At 41.2% G+C, this 21,823-nt stretch overlaps 1 protein-coding gene across 3 annotated transcripts in view; it reads right to left on the bottom strand.

Annotated features, from left to right (window-relative positions):
* Window positions 1-21,823, bottom strand: part of ripor2 (RHO family interacting cell polarization regulator 2) — a 57,321-nt gene that overhangs the window by 1,438 nt on the left and 34,060 nt on the right. For 2 of the 3 annotated variants that reach the window (XM_088328756.1, XM_088328757.1), the window contains exons 3-23: window positions 21,474-21,632; window positions 19,782-19,860; window positions 19,653-19,676; window positions 19,419-19,472; window positions 16,356-16,505; window positions 15,057-15,120; window positions 14,941-14,984; window positions 14,669-14,794; window positions 14,347-14,495; window positions 11,726-11,855; window positions 11,460-11,594; window positions 9,801-10,176; window positions 7,709-7,944; window positions 7,416-7,597; window positions 6,982-7,147; window positions 5,796-5,928; window positions 5,571-5,732; window positions 3,870-4,028; window positions 1,274-1,464; window positions 1,121-1,204; window positions 955-1,045 (exon numbers count right to left, since the gene is read on the bottom strand). In XM_088328756.1, the coding sequence (XP_088184882.1) occupies window positions 955-1,045; window positions 1,121-1,204; window positions 1,274-1,464; window positions 3,870-4,028; window positions 5,571-5,732; window positions 5,796-5,928; window positions 6,982-7,147; window positions 7,416-7,597; window positions 7,709-7,944; window positions 9,801-10,176; window positions 11,460-11,594; window positions 11,726-11,855; window positions 14,347-14,495; window positions 14,669-14,794; window positions 14,941-14,984; window positions 15,057-15,120; window positions 16,356-16,505; window positions 19,419-19,472; window positions 19,653-19,676; window positions 19,782-19,860; window positions 21,474-21,632 (2,894 nt within the window). The remainder of the gene's footprint in view (window positions 1-954; window positions 1,046-1,120; window positions 1,205-1,273; window positions 1,465-3,869; window positions 4,029-5,570; window positions 5,733-5,795; window positions 5,929-6,981; window positions 7,148-7,415; window positions 7,598-7,708; window positions 7,945-9,800; window positions 10,177-11,459; window positions 11,595-11,725; window positions 11,856-14,346; window positions 14,496-14,668; window positions 14,795-14,940; window positions 14,985-15,056; window positions 15,121-16,355; window positions 16,506-19,418; window positions 19,473-19,652; window positions 19,677-19,781; window positions 19,861-21,473; window positions 21,633-21,823) is intronic. The other variant, XM_088328758.1, reaches the window with a different exon arrangement.

Here is a 21,823-nt window from a genome sequence, read left to right as displayed (position 1 = left end):
CTCGTTCTAGACATTAGTCGACTGGGGATAATCGATCATTACTACTGTTCATATTAGACAGAAATAGCAGGAAAAAAGGCTCTAAGCATGACACAAATGTGCTCTCTCAGCCCCCAACTTTAACCAATAGACTGGGGATAAGTGATCGAGGCACACGAGTGTAGTTCGTTTTTGGCAGAAATAACGGCATAAAAGAGCCATCAGGCTTGATAAAAGTGTATTCTGCCTGTCCACACTTGCAGCGATATGTGACCAAGTTTAATGGATTGATGCAGCAGGAATGCAGAGCAACTTTAGGCAAAAAAAAAAAAAACGTCCATAAAAAGAAAGAGTGGTCATGCACGACACTCATTTGCACTCTCAGCTGGCACTCTTAGCAATAGTCAACTGGGGATAACTGATCCTGGCCGCAGGAGTTCAGTTCATTTTAGGCTGAAATAAGGGAAAAATAGGGACGCCAGTACCAATAGACATGTGTTCTTCCGGTACCCGCTCAGAGCAATATGTGAGGGGGGATAATGGATCATGACCACAAGAGTGCGGTTCAATTTTTGGGTGGCCAGGACAGCAAAAAAAAAAAAAAGCCGCCGGGCCTGACAAAAATGTTCTCTGCCAGGCAGAGCTTGCAGCAATAGTTGACTGGGGATATTAGATTGCAGCCACACAGTGCAGTTAATCTTAGGCGGGCTATAATGGCACACTAAAGCGGCCCGAACCGAAAAAATAATGTGCTCTGCGATTGCCGCCTGTTACTGGATGCAGAATCATTATTGTTCATTTATTTTGAAAAATGTTCAACCTATGCTGCACTGTGGTTGAGAAGTGGCAAGGATCACTGTACTGCTAATCAAACTAGTCATAGTATCGCTATTAGGTATAAGTGCTAAAGGTTGGAAATTTGCACTAAAAAAGGCCATTAAGAAGACAATGAATAAGATGAAAGAATCAACCGACCAAACGTGAGGAGTGTTTCTACGGCGACTTGGCGCAGCTCCTCGTCGGCAGAGTTGCAGAGCGACGCCACGGCTCGGACACTCTCGGACGCCTGCGGGTGACGAAACCGTTTTTAACATTCGGGTGACTTTAAATCAGTGGAATATTCCGAGGAGCCTTCTGTGACCTGCAAGCAACTTAGTGCTGCACACGCCTCCCTCTGGCTGTGTACGCCTGCCTCAGAGAGCGCTTTGGTGTAACACTCCACTGCCTGATGACACAGAAATAATATAAAAACAATAACAATAAAGAAAACAAAATATCAAAAAGGAGAACTGACCTTGTCCCGAAAATGTCCGTTGGACGCGGCAGCGGTAAGGTAGTCGGCGGCCGCTTTGCTAGCGGCAGGGTCGGTGGCGGTGAGAAGCGAGGCCAGCGTCCTCAAGGTGGCGCTGTGAGGCCACAAACCAGATGCTGGCAACTCCTCCAGCGCCGAGGCATCTCCACCGCGCAAGCGTTCGGAAAACGTCTCTGGAAACCACACAAGATCACACAAGGTTTGATACTCGATGTAAAAAAAATAAAAATAAAAAATCTGTTTTTTTTACTGTGTACGCAAATATGCAAAATACTTTTTTAGACATTAATTTTGTTTTTAATATTTGATATTACTAATTTGTTAGTAATATCAATTTAATATACTGGTAGAGTCAAGGTTCCTTTACAACAGAATAAAACACACACTCAACTTAAAAAGTAATTAATGGTGAGGTACTACTGTGTTATCTGCCGCTTAGTGGTTGTAATAAGGCAGGATAATAATTTGGTGACACCAAGACATTGCTGAAAATCTCCTCACAGTTTTTGTCTCATCAATTCCATAAGTAATTAACATATCTGTCAACTTATACGTTCCCCCCCGCATTTTATGTTTTTTGGTCATTTCAAATTGTGTACCACGTACCAGAATCTTTGTACAGGATTTTTTTATACTGCTACATAAAATAAGCAAAACAGAATTTACTGCAAGTGGGGAAAGAATTAAGAATTATGCTAAAAAAAAATGTTTTCTGTTGTTTTTTTTGTAAAAAAGTTTACACAAACTATCTTTGGTTTTATTCCACAAAGTCTGTCTTACTGTGAGTAAATAGGTGCCGCATTGTGTTTGTAAGATGTATTATCTCTTATTGAGGGGATTTGCAATAATAAGGTTTCATCTCATCTCATCTCATTAGCCGTACCGCTTATCCTCATTAGGGTCGCGGGGGGGGGCTGGAGCCCATCCCAGCCATCTCCAGGCAGTGGGCAGGAGACACCCTGAACTGGGTGCCAGCCAATTGCAGGGCACACAGGGACGGACAACTCATTCGCTCATTCACACCTAGGGACAATTTGGACCGGCCAATTCACCTGAAATGCATGTTTTTGGAATGTGGGAGGAAACCGGATTGCCCGGAGGAAACCCACGCAAGCACGGGGAGAACATACAAACTCCGCACAGGAAGTCTGGAGCTGGATTTGAACCCACGACAGGTTCCCATGACATAAACTGTGCCACACAAGCGCTAACCACTGCGCCGCCGTGCTGCCCATAATAAGGTTTATTATAGCTTAAAAAGGGGAATTGTAATGATTAATAAGGGGAGCAATCTGCTGTAGTTGAAGGTGATCAATTATGTACACACATTTTTAAATATTAGATGTTTATGTGAACGGTGGGCAGCACGGCGGCACAGTGGTTAGCGCGTGTGCGGCACAGTTCTGAGGTCATGAGATCGAACCTTCTTGTGTGGAGTTTGCATGTCCCCCCCGTGCTTGGGTGGGTTTTCTTTTGGGCACTCCGGTTTCCTCCCACATTCCCAAAACCATGCATGTCAGTTCAAATTGTCCCTAGGTGTGAATGAACAAGTGAGTTGTCTGTCTCTGTGTGCCCTGCGACTGGCAGGCAACCAGTTCAGGGTGTCCCCTGCCGATTGCTCGAAGATAGCTGGGATGGGCTCCAGCACCCCCGCGACCCTACTGAGTATAAGTGGTGCAGATAATGGATGGATGGATATGTGAACCGTCATGTGAAAGAGTTAAGTTTGTTTACATTACGTATTATCTTGCCATCATATTAGAGTTTAGCTGTCTGTGTAGCTTGCGTAAGCTATTACCTAATGTTCAGTAGTTTAAAAAAACTTTTCACTAAAATGCAGACGGATAAAAAAATGAAACTGATTTTAAGGATTTAACCTACAATGATTGTCATGCCCCAGGGAGGTTTCCTTATGATAAATAATACTATACAGTTCAGTTGGTCGAATGGTTATGCCCATGCAACTAAGTGATTGTAGTGATCCATGTGCCTTCTTTGCATTTCTTGATGATCGCAAGTTTCTTCTCCATGGTTATCAAGTTTTTGCTTCTCCCCTCGGCATTACTTTAAGCCTTGGACCCAGAACGGATAAATACAGTACTAAAAACTACAGTATTGTATCGCTGACTTGCAAAGTCTTTATTAAGCACACAAGATTCTAAACTGAATGAATAAAAACAAATGATTTTAGCCATTCTCATGATGTCATGACACTAACCAATAGCAGAGCAGCATTTTAAATGATGTCGACCAAAAGCAGACAGTCACCTTTGAGAAGTAACGTTCGCACAGACACCGAAACGTTTTGAATTCAAGTTCTTGGCCAAGCAATATGATTTGTTGTCAATATGGTAAAAGTGGGGAAAATCCTGTAAAAAAGGATCCAAAAACATTTTATTTTTACACTTTAAAGGGAAACTATATATTCATTTGTGAAGCCTGTTGTACCCTGGATGTAATATTGGAAATACAGCACACAGTGTATAAATTATGAAACCAAATAAAAATACAGTGTAATCATAAGTAAAACCAGTAAGTAGTGATCACTGTATCCACATTAAAGTGGGCTCAGGCTCACCTTCGGCGGCCAAATGCAGGAGATGCGCCTCCATGTTGCAGACGCCACGTCGCAGGACATAAGCGTGGAACTGGAAGACGGTGACGACTTCCTGCCTCAAACCGTCGGGGTCGGGGAAGTCGTCGGTATCCGACATCTCGCTCGCCACAAGAGGGATCACTAGGATATTTGGAGGAGAAAAATAAAACGTTAGAGGAAGATCTGGCTCAGGTTCATGTATGGCAGTGTTTTTTTATGTAGTTCTACAATTCACAAACCTTAATTGTCTGATGAAAGTTAAAAAAAAAAAAAAATCTTAGTTTTTAGGTTTAATAATAATACAATTTCATTAGAAAACTAAATAATTGGATGCTCTTTCCATGGCATGATCCTTTTTTTTCTCACCAGAAAATATTCTAAAAACAGAGCTAAAAGCTAAAATAAGTTGGAATGCTCATCAAAAACAGTAGTGGTCTTTAGTATAATATAGTAAGTATATCTCTCCATCCATCCTATCTTTATCTACAAACTCTGCATGGGGCGGTTGCGGTAACTGGAATTGAACACTGGGTCTAGAATAATTAAGGATTAGAATTATAGATACACATTACATGTTGTCTTTGCATCACATTTCTAAAATTTACAAAGCATTTAATCTATAAAATAAATTTAAAATAACTGTCTCTAATAAAAGTAAAAGGTTTATTTGAAAATTAAAGAATAAAAATACAATATTTTGAAATATTGATACATTTAAACATCATTCAATAAAGGAAAAAAGGTACATACAATATTGATTTAGACAAATAAGGGGGTGGTAACTATGGGTTGGACTACATAACACTCAACCACAAGAGGAAGCTCCTTGGCAGCACCAGTCAACATAATATCGTCCATCTTAGAATTACAAAACTATCTTCATTGATAACGCTGCGAACATTGCTTACAACGAGATGAAATGTGGCAATCCAGGATAAAAATGTCATAAAAGACTTAAAAGAGAATAATACGATAAAAATAATATTAGGAAAAATGGGCAAATATTTACAAGCATGGCTTAAAAAATTGCTTAGGTTCTCATTAGTAGCTTTGACGTGTTTACGGCCATACCACCAAGAGAATGTCTGGTTTCGGGAGGCTAAGCAGGGTTTGGGCCTGGTTAGAACTCGGATGGGAGACTGCCTGGCAATACCAGTTGCTGTAAATAGGTCATTTGTCGTACGCTCTGCTGCAAAAGCACTGACTGTACCCCCTGGTACAGTCTGAAAACGAATATCCCTAATAATAATAATAATAATAATAATTTCCTTTGTATTGTCATTCTTTGTAACAATGTACACAGAACGAAATGTCGATACATAATAATAATAATAATTTCCTTTGTATTGTCATTCTTTGTAACAATGTACACAGAACGAAATGTCGATACACCTGACCCGTTGTAGCGAGTCGATGCAGCCGCAGCCAACAGAGGGCGCCGCCATTATACCAATTAGGTATGTCTCGGCCGAGGCGCGAACCAGCGACCTGACCCGTTGTAGCGAGTCGATGCAGCCGCAGCCAGAGGGCGCCGCCATTATACCAATTAGGTAAGGGGACCAAATAAATTTAATTATTATTATATTGCTTTGTAAATTACTAGCAAAAACGTTGTTGGCCTCTAGTTCGCCCCCCAAAAAGATCGTAAACAAAACTGTGCCATTTAATATAAGAGATTGCAACCTGCTTGCCAGCTTTGTGGGTATTTCTCTTCCAGTGTTTCTTGAAAGCGCCACTCCATGTGAGCAACCAATCGCGCAAGCGTGGCGTGGAAGAGTCCCACGGAGCCGCTACACTCGGCCCACAACGCCATCAACCCGTGCTGCTCCGCCAAGCCCGGCGCCGCTGCAAACACAGAAAAACGTCGGTAGATTTGGCGGCGGATTTCGGCGCAAAGTCTGGTCGTACCTTGGGCAGGAGACGTGAGCGCCCCAGGGTGGTCCACAATGACGTCAGCAAGCCCCTCCAGCAACGCAGACTGTGACGCCAGCTTGTAGAGGATGCCGCGACGTCGCCACGTGCCCGGACTGTTGCTCAACTCCTGCATCAGCGGAAGAGTACGTAAGTACTTACGTTAGATCGCGTAAGTAGGTAAGTAAATTAGTATGTTGAAAGGCGCTGTACGAAATTTGGAATTTGCTCTACTTGTGGCTGTATTCTCCTGGCTTAAGTCATCACTGTAGCCTTTGTCAAGCTCCTTATGATGCACATGCAAGTATGTGCATTTCTCATACACGCTTGAATAAACTCTTTTAAAAAAATATTTTTTTTTCAAAGTTCGAGTTGCGTTAACACCAGACATGGGGACTTGAGACTTAGTGACTTGGACTCGAGTCGCTGTTTTTATGACTTGTGACTTGACTTGGACTTGGCAATCTAAGACTCGGGACTTGACTTGTGACTTGACTTGCCCAAGAAAAAAATACTTGGGACTTACTTGGGACTTGAAGGTGAAGACTTGAGACTTACTTGAGACTTGCACATGTGTGACTTGGTCCCATGTCTGGTTAACACTGCACTTGAAACAGGTGTTTTCTTACTTTCACTATTTCATGCTACACTAACAAAGAGAAAAAAAATATACAGCAAGACAATCATCTAATCACTGTACATCCTCCTACTCCCCCCATTCTGCCTATCTGATGTTTTCTCCCCCGAACAGCTTTGCTAAAAGATAAAAGCAGATATGCGCAGTGGAAAATAAAGCATTAGGATTCTGAACTCGGTTGGGCATTGTTAAAACATACTTATTAAGATAAAATATGCAACTTTTTTTAAGGACACCTCAGATGACGCACCCCACCTTTGAGTATATAAGTAAGTAAGTTTAAGTATGTAATTGAATAAACAAAAAATAAATAAATAAATAAATAAATAAAGCAACCCGGGTTACATCTGCCTAATTAAAAAACTAAAAAGAAACATTAATCACTCTAGTTTTGTATTGTTTTATGTTCACAAAATTTAAATTTAAATTGAAACCACAACAAAAACAGGTAATCCTACATGTTTTATTTGATTTCTTTGTAAGTACGTTTTCGTCGAGTAGTATAATTAAAAACGTTTGTGGTTGTGTTTCTGTAGTTTTCCGTGCCTCAACCAGTAGTTTGCAGTAGCGCAGGTGCAGAATAAGGGCGACGTCCAGGCTATCGTTGGCGGTGGTGAGCGGCAGGGGGCTTCCTGCCACGCTGTTGCCCACACCCGTGTCCTCAGTCAGGGCCTCGCTCACGTGGCCGCGTGCCTCAGACATGTTTTCAACACTAAGAAACAAAAATGAAGACACTGAAAAATTAGTCTAATGACACGTTTACGTTTTAGCTGCATTTGCAATGTTTACGCTTATTACACATGATTACAACTAACTATTATTTAGTTATTTTAATGATTTCATCTGGGCTACGGTGGGTTTGGAAGACATTAGCTAATTACCAAAGGTTTCTATCCCCGCTCCACTGGAGCAGGGATCCACCGTATTGAAAACCTTGCTTTATGAAGTGTGCTTTATGAACAAGAATGCTTTAACCTCACCCGCTTCTATCACAGCCGTTGTCCAACGGTGGCATAGCGAGGACGACGGCGACTGTGTTGACATCGTCTCCGGTGTCGTCATCATCAAAATCGGAAGTGTTGAGGAAGTCAAAGCTCTCCAGTGCGCTTTCCACCGTCAGGCTGAGGCTGGACGAGCGACTACTGTGGCCAGGCAATCGGCACTAAAGATTTTGAAATATATAAATCCACATCAACAAAATGTAAAAAGGATTGGTAGAAACTTTTCATTCAATCAAATTAGAGGGCGAAGTTTTTCCACAAGACCCGGCTACCTTCAAAAGGTCCTCCAGTCGCATGACTTCCTGTTCCAGGTCTTGGAGTTCCCGACATCGGTGCGTTAGTGCCTCCAGTGTCAGCAGCAGCCCGTGGATGGCATTTTCCAAGCCCCCCTCCGGCAAAATACCTTGGCCCCCCTCCGTACGGACACCGCCACCCTCGTCGTCTGCCTCTGAAGACGTCAAGCGCTTGACCAGCTGCCGCGTCAGGTTGCCGCCTTCCTCCTCCTCGTCTGTAAGGAAGTTGTTGGATTTTTAGTAAACCATTTTTGCTACATGAGATTTTTTTAATTCCCCTCAAATTGCTGAGTTTTACAAGACAAAAATACAAATGCAACAGATTTCGGGGGGGATACACTTTTCAGCAAATAATGAGCAAGGATAATATATCGCAGCCGCTCCTGTGCAGTTTATTGAACACGGACAGAACAGGGAAAAAAGTGCGGCCATGCATGACATACATTTACCGTATTTTCCGCACTATAGGACGCACCAGGATATAGGGCGCACCCCCCAAAAAATAGTTTTTGGTTCTATATCTTCCATAGATAAGGCGCACCGGATTATAAGGCGCTACAATGGGAACGTCGACAAAACAATCAGATGATTCAGTCAAACTGATTACCCCCTTAACATTCCCAAAGCTTGCAAAGAAGCAAATACGTGTCGTAGACACGTGCGGATGCGGTGTCCGTACGATGTCACTTAAATGAGTCATTTCAAATATCATACGGAAGGTTAAAGTCTTGAATTCCAGAAATGCCAACCATTCCTTACTTTCTATTTTCTTTTTCGCTCGCAACTTTACTGTGCATATGACAATAAACACTTGGAATTGAGTTTAATTCACTCAACTCATCACAGCAACATCAAGATCATTCTAAAACAAGATACCGGGAAAATATAAAGCCGCATAACTCACCTAAGTTCTCACGTTTAATAATGATATGCAATCATGTTCTTCTTACAACCGTGAGTGTAGTAAATCCAGGAGAGTAAAATGTTTACAAATAATGATTGACGCATTGGTTAGCCAATGAAAGGCCGGTATATAAATCCCAGCATACACCGCGGACTACTCCACGTTCGGGGGAAAATCGAGTCGGCGGCTGTTGCGTAAGTTGCGAGACCTTGCGAATTTAATATTGAGCCATATATAAGGCGCACTGCATTATAAGGCGCATGGTCAGCTTTTGAAAAAAATTAAGACTTTTAGGTGCGCCTTATAGTGCGGAAAATAGAGTACTCAACAATTGTGTACTAGAGATAATGATTTTCAGGCACAATGGCACACTTTTGCTAGCCGAATCAACATAAAATGCATTCTGGCGGGCCCTGTTTTATGCAATGGTTGACTGGGGGTAATGGATAGTCAACGGTGCATTTACATTTTGGCCGGCCAGAATGCTTTAGCATAACTTTGTGGGGCCTGCCGGGACTTTCTTTGCCATTATATCTGCCTAAAAATTAACTGACAACCTGCAGCCGCAATCAGTCCCAATCCCGTATTGCTGTGAGCAGGGACCAGGTAGAAGACACTTTTGTTCTGAGACGTGCCGTTCTTGCCCACCTACAGTTAAATGCAGGTTTGTTGCCGCGATCGATTTTCCTTGATGCCATATCGCTGCGAGTGGGGACTGGCACTTTTTTTGCTGTTACTGTATTTGCGCCTATAGTGAACTGCACCTGTTCATTGCTTCAAGCGAAAACCGACAAAAGGGACCTTTGTCGGGAGACATGCCGTTCTGGTCTGCCAACGTGAAATGCATGGTTGTGGATGCCATCTATTATCTGTGGTCAACCATTTCTGAGAGAGTGCTTTTTTTCTGGGTTCGGGACGTTGAAGATTCCTTTGTGGCATGCACAAAATGAACAGCACTGTTTTGGCCGGGATCCATTATCCACAGACAATTATTGCTGCAAGCAGGCGGCAGAGTGTATGTTACTTCATGGATTTTAAAATATCGCAGGGTGTATTTCTGCTCACCATTAACTGCAGTAAACAAGGGATTACGGTGTATATCCATTTTAGGAAAAGAAATATGGTCAATTGCATCTGAATGACTGAAAGTATGAGGCAAAAACGCACCTTTTCCTAACTGGACGGGCTTGAGGTGCTCAGCATGGTCTAGGAAGACGTCCTCTGGCGCTACGGTGGTCCTGCGCTCGTCACGCTGTGACTCAGTGCGCTCCCACTCAGAGTCTTCCAGGCTGCCGCTGGTCCCGCTGTCCGTCTCCTCGTCCCCGGCATCCTCTTCCTCCTCGGCGATAGAGCCCTCCCGGAGCAGACAAGGCGAGGCCGAAGCATCAGTGTCCGGCGGCGTGACGGTGATCTCTGGGTTGGAAGGAGCCGGCGAGTGTGAGCTGGGGGCAGGGCTGGGGCTGGAAGTGTCCGAGAAGGCGAAGGACAGACGCTTGCATTCCGACACACTGCCGTTTTCGAACACGTCGTCCGGGAGAGTCGACTGAGGGGACGGAGATTTAAAAAAAAAAAAAAAAAACTGAGTAGGAAGTTATTTTCAATCGTATGAGTTCAGGTTCTGATTCTTAAATAGCAATCCAGAAAGGCTCTGAATTCGAAGCATAAACTGTGAAGTGCGTTTCCGCAGTTATGCTGCATGCAAGAAATATTCAAATATACCCTAAATGGTAATTTTCCCAAATTTTGTAAATCGTTTGTAACAATGCCTTTGAGATATTTGAACTTATTTGTTTTCTTAAATCTTTTAAGAAGCTATACTAGTAAAGATTTTGGTGCTTAATTCTTTTAGCTGCCTTGAACAGCAAAAATTAAAAAAAAACTACTCACCTTTCACCTTGGAGAGGCCTACTTTGTAAATGAAAAGAAATCCTCAAAAATTTAATCTTGCGTCATATGACTTTTAAAAATGATATTACTAAAAAGGTTTTTAGTTTCAATTGTGAATATTTTATTACAATTTAAATATGAATTTTATTTTTTAATATTTTCATTATCAATATTTTTGTATCTTTAACAAGTTTAAAACCAAATAATGAAAAAGTTATTTCTAAATTAAATGAATGAATAAACATTGATTTTATTTGTAAATTTTACACTATAAAGGTAAAATGTTACTATATATTTATTTGTTTTGCCATTTTTGTTTTAAATACAAACTTCACAACAAATATCGTTGTCGTTTGTTATTATTACTTTATCAAAAATAATTTTACTGTATTTGTGAATATTTTAGGTCTATAAAATGTTTTAAGATAATAAAAACACAACATACTCTCCTCAAAAGTTATTTTGGGAGCTTATAAAATATGAGTAAAGAATTTATGGAAAAATTCATATTTCTTAGACATTTTATTACAAACTTAATTCCTAATAATGTAATAAATACTTTTTGAGAGTAAAAAATGAATAGTTTTGATTATTAATGAATTAAAAAAAGAGAAATAGTGATTCTGCTTCCAAAAGTATTTTCTTATGAAATGATACGAATATCATATCTCATGAAAATATTTGTTGTCAGCAGACAAAATATAATATTTAGAATAATTTGAAACGGTATAAGAGTTTTTACCCTAATCAGCAATATTAAAACAATAAAAGACTTGCACAAATTCTGTTTTCTGAGACAGTCCTGGATAAATAATATACATCTGAGTAAATGAAGGCTGTTTGGAAAGCACAGGTAAAGCAGAAACAACCTAAACTTATTTGCCAAAAGAGGGTAAAATTTGGACAGGGAGGAAACCAGGTCACACCACACACACTCACGTAGACCTCAAGGCTGGACTTTGGCCTGGGCGCCGACAGGTCGCCGAAAGAGCGGGCACGTCGGAAAGTCTCCAGTAGGGCCTCACGGAGGGCGTGCAGAAACGAGGTGCGATCGGCGGGGGCACGGCGCCACGTCTTTTGGGTTGCCCGGGGTTTAGAGTGGACGGGGTTAGTCAGGGGTTAGTCGGGGGCAAGTGGGTTTGTGGTGGCACGATAACGGGGTATGCACGCAATTACGTTATTTGGCCCTAGCAAGCGCTACTCACAAAAAAAGAGACTTCCTGGAAAGTGGGCGTGTCAGGGGTGCCCTGGCTGTAGATGGACACCCGGCGCTGTAGTGCCGCTGCTTTGCTCACATTGCTCGACGACAGCGTCAGGTCCTCCACATCGAAGGGGCTGCCGGATACAAAACAACGGGATACGCTTGATTAGCTACGCCAGAATTCAGTACTGTATTGTATATACCACAGCCATATCATCTAGTGCAGGGGTCGGGAACCTTTTTGACTCAAAGAGCCATAAAAGCAAAAAATATTAATTTTATTCTGGGAAAGAGCCACACCATATATTATGAGACAAATTTACTAAATTGCTAAACCCGCGCCCCAGACAAAAGCTTAGTCTTCAGCACATTTATTTTTGATGATTTGATAAAAATTATGAAAAGAGAATAATGCCAGAGCCCCTGTCCCAAATTCAACAAACATACCACTTTAAACTTGTCTCTTTCTTGCAATTACTCAAGATCGTTTAAACTCCTTTTGACCCTTTTTTCATACATATTGGTTTCAAAACCAGATGCAAGCATTTATTTTGTAAAAACGTCACAACATTCTGAGAATAGGGAGCCTTATGTGCTTACCTTTGGCGAGAGATGGGAGGGAATGCTTGTACTTTTTGCATAGCTCCACGCATCCCTCCCACTCACCCAATCAAATGACTAAGTTCTCTTCCGGTGTTTTGGCGTATTTACAGTTCTGTGGATTCATCATAAAGTATCTGAACACTGAACACAGATTATATAGTGAACTTTTAAATAAAGGATTCTTTAGCGTTGTACAGCCAAAACGAGTTTTTTTCCCCCCTTTTTTTGTGTGACACCTTGACTGTTAATTGTAGTGAAAAACGTGCCCTATATATACTGCGAAGTGTTACCCTCGTGTTTAGCTTTGGTTTGGCTTTACGTGTACTTGAATAGGATAGACAACTCCGGTTTTGAACAAGATGGAGAAATTTTGCATGCAATCAAATTAGTCTCTGAGCCACAGATACTCATAGAAAGAGCCATATATGGCTCGCGAGCCATAGGTTCCTGACCCCTGATCTAGTGGGAGGTGGCTAGTCATTTCTGACTCTTTCTGGGAGATTGATTCAGAGGAGGGGATTCCCAGCCCCCTCGCTCAACCCAACTGAGGTGTTGAATTCAGTACTAGCATCAGAAAATTTAGAAAGAGTTTATAAATGCAATAAACATCTTAAAGGAACAATGTGTATGATTTGACACCTGGATGCTACTGTATTAAGTTCTGCATCAGAAAACAAGTACTAAAAAGCATAAGAAAGAATGCAAATTATGGAGAGTCAAAGGGACCAAAAAGCAGTTTTTCTTCATTGCCCAGCCTTTGCAAACTTCTTGGTTTTCCGTTGCAGCAAGATGCCGGACAATGACGTCGGCTCCCTTTTGGTGAGACTAATTCAAATTTCTTTACCTGTGAGTAGTTGGAATTTTTTGTGCTTATCATTCAAATCAATATGTGTTTTAATGAATGAAGTTTTTACCAACAGGCGCCTCTTAGTAATACACACTGTTCCTTTAAAAAAATTAGGGATAGGTGAGTTACAAAAGGTATTGCGTCAATGCAAGCCGTATCAATTATTAAAGCTTTGAAAAACTCTCGGTGTACCGTCTTTCTTTGTACATATGTGTAACCCATGTATTTGCAACTGTATATTTTTGTAATGTATTTATTTGTATTTATTTTAGATACTTATTCTGATTTGTTTTGCACGGGCAAATGAAAAAGGAGGGGCGGAACAAACGCGGAGTGACGGGTTTAAGGGGGACCGCTAAAGGTGAGGAGACCTGTTTGTGGACGTGGCGGACAATAGTGGATATACATTTTTCCCACCCTTACCTTTGGAAATATACACTTTTTTCCTTAGATTACCTTAAGTACCGTTATCATTTTCCGTTCATTTTGCCGGCTGTGATTTTTGGACTGTGTACTTTAATGAAGGACATTTGGTTTCAATCGCGGGACTTAAAGTAGGGTTTGGGTTAATTTTGTGTTTGTGTTACATTTTTTAATGTGGGCGCAGTAGCGCAGGAGTTAGAGCGCTCGTCTTGGGATCAAGGGATCCCAGTTCGAATCCCGGCTTGCCCGTGTTACATGTCGAAGTGTCCTTGGGTAAGACACTGAACCCCTAATACCCCCAATAAGCAGGTTAGCGCCTTACATGGCTGCAAGGCCGCTATTGGGAAATGTGAAGCACATTGTAAAGCGCTTTGGGAAGTCATTGACTTGAAAAGCGCTATATAAATGCAGATCATTTCAGATCATTTCATTTCATGCGGCTTATATACAGGTGCGGCTTGTGTAAGTACAAAATCGGATTTCCTCTTAAAATGTGGTGGGTGCGGCTTATAATCAGGTGCGCTCTATAGTCCGGAATTTACGGTAAGCTAATACAAAATAAATGAGGAGCAAAAAAAATTGGGCTAAAATGTAAATTAAAATCAAATGAAAAAAATAGTGTAGTATAGCCTTAACAATATTTTTTGTTTCAAAATGTCCTAGAGTTATTTGTTTAAACACATTGAAAAGAACAACAATAACAAAACAATAAAGAAATATTTATTTCTGGATTTTCCAGAAGGATTACTTACTACCAGGTGACCTCCAGATTGAGTTTAATGGTGGCCAGGTCGTTGACGTCCACAGCCACAACCTGCGGCATGGCGGTGAATAGCTCCTTGGTTTCACAGATGACGCTACCCACCAGGAGGTGGTTGGCCAGACCCTTTAGCTCTGTCACCTACCCAAACACGGGAAAGAAATGATCAAAAATGACACACTGGCAGCATAGTACGTGGTGGGGGGCGGGTGGTTCTAGTCCCTATTACCTGTGATAAAGAAGGGATTACAATAATTCTGTAACCAAATACCTAAACTATCTGGTGTATTTTGACCTCTTATATTTCGGAGCACCTTTATGTTAATGAGGTCGCTGATGAGCGGCATGAAGATAATCTCGTCGCTGTCCCAACTCTGCCGCGAGTTTACTTCGATCCGCCCCTTAAGCTTCCATCTCTGTCGGCCGTAACGCATGAAAATCTGCAACAGGCGATCACGTAATTAAAAAAAGTAACTCATACTCAAGAAAACAAAAGTAATATTTCGCCCCTATAATTTAAACCTTTTTTAAAGAATTAAAATAGCTAAAAATACTGTAGACATATAGTGACCTACAAGTGACCTACCTCATACTGGTCGCCCGGACAGAGTCGAGCAAAGCCTGCCAAGCCTGTTGGAGAAAACCTTTTACTATGATGCAACCTTAACACCGGAAAATGTGATTTATTTTCTTCGTACTCACCCTTCATCTTGATGTGAAATTCCCCCAGCAAGTTCTCCAGATCGCTCTCGAAGGCGCTCATATTCTGAACACAGGATGCAAAACAAGAACAAAAACAAGAAGGAACAAACTGTTATTGTTTTGTTTAAAACGACCTCCGAAAATTATTATTTTGTGGAAAACATTACCAAAATATTGGCTTGTATTGTACCAAAAAATTGCAAGTTCTCTCTAAAGAAAGGGTCAAAGGGTCTAAAAGTAAAAATATAAATATGAATACAGTTAACCATTACTACTCCGCAGCCCTATTGCGTCACGATTTGGAAAATACATTCTATCCCCGATTACCTTTTGCTGCAAGTAGAGGCCAGCAGAGCTCACTTTTGTAGAGTATGGCGGCTGTTCTGTCCACCGAAAAGTGAACTGCACTAGTGAAGCCACATTCTATTATCTCCAATTGCATATTGGTGCAAACTGTGACGGCAGAGTGCACTTTTGTCAGGCATGGGGACGCATTTCTGCCTTTATTGTATTTGCACACAAAAATAAACAACATTCGTGTGACCACGATCCATTATAGTATTGTTTTGCTGCAAGCAAGAACTTGCAGGAGGCACTTTTGTCAAGGTTTTTCATTCTGGCCTGCCTTAAATGAAATGCACGGTTGTGGCCACGATCGATTACCTCCAGGCGAATATTGCAGAGAGCAGGGGCCGACAAAGCAAGTCTTCTTTCGATTTGGGCTGCTGAATTGTGCCATTTCTGCCGCCTATGATGAACTCAGTTTTGGCCATGAACCATTATCCCCAATCGACTATTACTGTGAGTGGGGCCAAGTGAGCAAAAATGTGCCAAGTGTGGCAGATTTTTCTGGCTCTTTCCGCCTAAAATGAACTGTGATATTTTGGTTGAGATCCATTATCCCTGGTTGACTATTGCAGTGAGCAAGGGCTGGCAGAGCATGTGTCAAAAATAGGTGGGAGTGGGGGCGGGGCTACTTCACAGATTTTCTTACATCGCAAGGAGTTTCGGTCCCCATTAAATGTGATGAATGAGGCATTATGGTATACAAAAAAAAACTCTTTGTTCAAAATAACTCCTGAGATTGGGTTGGAAAATAACAAAAAAGGGGTCACTCAGTTTAAAAGACTCTAGAAAAAAGTAAACTTGAAAAAAAAAAAAGACCAATAATTCAGATTCACAAAACTGGGTCATTTCGTACCAAACAACCATCAAAGTTGAATCATAATGGCGGGTTGGTCCATTTTTGACCCAATTTGGGTTCATTCTCACCCACGTGCAAGTCATAAAAAGAAGCACCTCGGTGTACTCTTTGTAACGCCGGTTGACCTCAGAGATGCTCTCCTTGGTGGCCTTGGTGGAGGGCGAGCAGGTAAAGGCCTGCTTCATGCGGCTGGCCCCATCACGCAGGCGGCTCTGAATGCAAAAGGCCTCGTACAGCTCGTCCACCTGTAGAGGCGTGCAAAAAAAATGTGAACCTGTTTGTCTGAAGTCTGAACTGAGAAATATGGAACAGGTAAACTGGGGTGATGCCGCAATCCTTTTATAGAGGTAAATTGATGAGTCAGCGGTTATATAAAAAAAGAAAAAAAAAAGCTGGGCCAAGGCCACGTCTGTCCTTCTGTGGGATGCTGCATGTGTGTGTGTGTGTGTGTGTGTGTGTGTGTGTGTGGAGTAACTGTTATGTTGGCATGTCAATGGAATGAAGCTGGCAGACCAAAAAAGAAGGGAAAGTTTAGCACAAAAAAACAATACAATTTATTGGCAATAAAAATGTTATGGGTTTTTATAATAAACAGAAAAAAAGGTCATATAGTAAGAGCAATTCCCCCGGGTTACGGTGACTCCACATTAAGGCATTTCAATTTACCATGTGAAATGAGATGTTTTTTTTCTGACCCTCCTCACAGCAGTTTCATTATTATTTGAAATGAATAACACATTTTTTTCATGCGCTCAAAAATGTGCGTTTGACTCAGAGTTAAGTCTCCAAGATGCCCACTTGCTATTTGTTGATAAAATAAAATGCTGGTCTGCTATTGGTTTGCGTCACAGCATTATGAAAATGCTAATATTTTATTGGCAGAATTATCTCTCACAATGCCTTTCTCCTTATTGAGTTCAAAATAGTGTTTGTTTTGTAAAAACTGCATGTCAGTGATACAATTCTACATTTTTTGTACTTTTTTTTTCGGTACGGGTGCCAAGATCTGCATTTTAATTGTAATCCAATTCTAAAATCATGATAACCATGGAATAGAAGCTTGTGATTACCAAGAAATACAATGAAGGCATACAAATGCCACCCTCGCCAAGTTGCATGGCCATAATCATTTGACGATTGGGTCCATTATCAAAACTAAGGAAGGGATAAGGCAAGGCAATCTTCTAAGGGCAGGACAATCCTCACAAGAATGTTTTTAAAATATGTTGCATTTTAAATCTGCCGTCGCGGTCTCCTCACCCTTCTGCATCCACCCAATAACTCCAATGTACCAGCCTAAGTCCACTCACAACAAAGTTAAATACAATTTAATGTTTTCTTCAAGCAAAGCTGATAAATATTGAATATCACATTTCAGAATGTATAAATAGAATTTCTGAATTAGAAACATTTTACTTAGTTGAGTTTGAGATCATTTTTGGATCGAATCTGGTTCTAAAACAATGTTATGACTTAAAAAATGACTTCTCCAGATGGCACCGTTTGTCTAAAGATGCAATAGAAATGTTTTTAACTTGGCTTTGCGTTTAACCAAAAGCACCATTAAGAGGAGCAACATTAAACATTGTTTTTTTTTTTTTTAATTTTCTGTAATTTTCATTAAAAATTGATATATAATTTTCCATAAACTGAGGTGGTAAAATACACAAGATTTGTATTATTTGGTAGCACTGTTTACATGTATATTTACTAAGAATGTTATTTAATTATATGCATATATAGTACACGTAAATAGTACCTACAATACACCATTTTGTTATCTTATGGTTTCATCCGGAGTACCAGGGTTAGGTTGCTATTCACCATAGGTTTCTATCCCTCGGTATACAGCAATTTAATTTTGTGATCCTCACTTTAGAACACATTTATGTCTTACCGCTGGGGTTAACTGTATTAACTTCTGAAGATTTATTACCTTCCGACCAAAACTCTACATTCGAGTTTTATTTCTGTACTCCCAAAGAACAGAGAACGATTCATTTGCGGGCTTCACCAAGCCTTCCACTGTTTGTTTTCACACTGGCCGGTGACCACACCCTCAAATCGGACCACCCGCATTCCTCAAAGCGGCCCGCTTCATTTTTCACGGTTCGATCAGGAGGCGACACACATTTACAGGAAGCACACGTGTGTGTGTGTATTGTCCGCCATTAGACGTCTACGTTGACTAGGCCGGCCCGTGGTAACCATGGCGACTCGAGGAGATGCACGACTCCTGCATTCACATGTGATGACAACAAATGGGTACATCACAAAAAGGAACGGAAAGAAAAGGTATGCGACCTTGAAATTAATGAGCGAATTTATATATTCACACACACACACATATATACAAACACACGTATTGTATTTACACACATACACAGTATATATACAGTACACATATACAGTATATATACACATATACAGCATATATACACATATACAGCATATATACACATACCGTATTTTCTGCACTATAAGGCGCACCGGATTACGAGGTCCACACACGAAAATTTTCTTTCATGATATATTTTTCAGAAATAAAGCAGACAACATTACAAGGCGCCTGAAATTTAAATTACAGTAAAAGCGAAGGTTGCATAAACAATTAAAACCATACATTTAAGCACGGCGGCGCAGTTCTAAGGTCTTGGGAACCTCCTGTGTGGGTTCAAATCCAGCTACCGGACTTCCTGTGCGGAGTTTGTATGTTCTCCCCGTGCTTGCGTGGGTTTCCTCCGGGCATTCCGGTTTCCTCTCACATTCCAAATACATGCATTTCAGGTGGATTGGCCATTCCAAATTGTCCATAGGTGTGAATGAGCGAGCGAGTTGTCTGTCCCTGTGTGCCCTGCGATTGTCTGGCAACCAGTTCAGGGTGTCCCCTGCCCACTGTCCGATGATTGCTGGGATGGGCTCCAGCACCCCCGCGACCCTACTTAGGATAAGCGGTGCAGCTAATGAGATAAGGTGAGATATTTTGCAGCACGGCGGCGCATTTCTATTTTTTTCCACCTTATTTTCCGGTATACAAGAGGCACCGAATTACAAGTACTTTTACATTTTTGGCCATTTTGGGTTTTTTCGATTATATATATATATATATATATATATATATACATATATATTGTAAAATGACCTAAGTTCTTGGTTACCTTGCTCATGTGAAACTCTAGTCGCCTCATGTACCTCTCGATGGCTTTGATTTGCTGGAAAAAACAATAACAAAAACCCAAAAATACTTAAACGTGACACACAAAGCCGTGAGCATTTCCATAAAAAGTTAATCACATGCTATTTTCCAAAACGGCCACTTATGCATGTACTTAAAATCATTACATGCTCAGTTTATTTTTCTCTTTTCTTTGTTTCTTTTAATTCTTTCTCACCTTGTCCAGATCGTAAAGAACGCCCTGCACGAAACGAAAAACAAACAAACCAAAAAAAAAAAACCAAATGGTTATTACAAGACCGGCTTTTTCTCGGAGGAAATCTTGTTTGGATCGTCTCAAACTCACCAGGCGTGAGTTCCTCTTCATGTCCTTCATGAGCAGCATTAGCTTGTCCAACTCTGTCTGGTGGACCTCCAGATATTCACTGGCAAGGACACAGAATTTGAGACATCGTCAGCATTACTCGAATAAAGCTAGGGTAGAGTGAAAGACCGACCAGTTAGCTTAAAGCTAACGCGTAATGTGAAGGGCGTTAAATAACATAGCATAACTTATTTGAAAATTTGGAAAAAAAAATATATTGCGGCGCAGTGGTTAGCGCGTGTGCGGCACAGTTCTGAGGTCGTGGGAACCTCCTGCGTGGGTTCAAATCCAGCTACCGGCCTTACTGTGCGGAGTTTGTATGTTCTCCTCGTGCTTGCGTGGGTTTCCTCCGGGTACTCCGGTTTCCTCCAACATTCCAAAGACATGCATTTCAGGCTAATTGGCCGGTCCAAATTGTCCCTAGGTGTGACTGAGCGAATGAGTTGTCTGTCCCCGTGTGCCCTGCGATTGGCTGGCAACCAGTTTAGGGTGTCCCCTGCCCACCGCCCGATGATTGCTGGGATGGGCTCCAGCACCCCCGCGACCCTACTGAGGATAAGTGGTGCAGCTAATGAGATGAGATGAGATATCTTATATTCAAACACCAAAATATTCCAATTAAACTGTTTTTTTTGATAGCATAATGCTAGAATGGAGAAAACAACTTATACGTATAATAATTATTGGTCTTATTTATAAGACCAAAATGAAAAAATGTAGCCTCTTATGGTCCAATCTTGCAAATTTTTAATGCTGCCACAAAGAACAGATTGAATCTATAATAATGAAAAACACAAATAATGTATAGTGTCTACAATCAAAACATGGATTTAGTATGGCATTCGTTGTGCCCAAAATCGGCATTTTTCACAACAACATTATGTAAACCAGTGATCGGAAACCTCTTCTGTACCTCGGACCGGATTAACGTCTGACTATATTCTGGCGGCCTGGCCCAACAACAACAGAGGTAATAATAACAATAATAATAAGCCCAAATCCACTGTGTAATCACTAGACCACTAGGAATCTAGATAACATAGGAAAAGGCATCCGATTTGATCTCATCATCACACCTTTTTACCTTCTGGTGCTACGTTGCACAAGGTTATTTTACTGAGCTATTCCCATAATGCTCCATTATAAAATATAATGCCTTTTCCTTTGTCCTCTACAACCTTTGTGGCCCAATCATTGGGATTTGGTGCTTTCATTGTCGCGATCCGGGGTCCAGTTCCTGTTGCACCCATAGTTGGGCAAATGAGGTCAGCGATACATGTCGACTGATCAATTATTGCTGAATTAGGGTGCCATAATACGGTAAAACCCCAGTACTTTGAGTTTTTCTGGGGTATAAAAAATGCAACACAGATAAATATGGTATAAGCAAAAAATAAGGCTTTTTTTTCTTTCTTTCTGTGCGGCCAAGTACGCTACGACCTACGTCCTGGTACCAGTTCACAGCTTGGTGGTTGCCAACCGATGGTGAAAATCTCTCCCTTTTGGTGGTCTTTTGAATTTTCTGTTTTTACGGTTCGAAAAAAAAAGCTCCGAAGCAGGTTGTTTTTAGTGAAAAACGAGACCACAGAATTATATTATTTCGATGATGATGTGAGCTTATCAATAAAGCTAGCTCGAGAAAAACAGATTGTACTAGATTTTCAAAACACTCACTCTAAGCCTCGTTTGAGTGCGGCGTAAACGTCAGCCAGTCTTCTGGGTTGAGGCTCCCTGGAGCCACTGCTGCTGCCTTTGTGGCTGGAGAGCTGAGGCTTTTTAGGCTTGGATGCCGCCTTTTTCTGCACCACAGAGTTCCCCATGAACGAGTTACACCTACAACAGAAACACACATTAAAATTAGGCAGGTGTACCTGGTCCGATGGAGTTGCCGGATTCTTCTGAGGCGCACCTCATCGTAAATAAGTCATGCTAGAAGACGTCTAGTAGTTTGTAAGTTCATACATAATTCATGTTCTGCAATGAACTCCGATGCAGGGATTCCATCTGATCTCATAAGAGCTAGA

The sequence above is a fragment of the Urocampus carinirostris genome, chromosome 2 (assembly GCF_059441175.1).
Source record: "Urocampus carinirostris isolate Australia breed hairy pipefish chromosome 2, RoL_Ucar_1.0, whole genome shotgun sequence".
Lineage (NCBI taxonomy): Eukaryota > Metazoa > Chordata > Actinopteri > Syngnathiformes > Syngnathidae > Urocampus > Urocampus carinirostris.
Note: the sequence above shows the minus strand (reverse complement) of the source record. Positions and strands in the feature narration are given on the sequence as shown.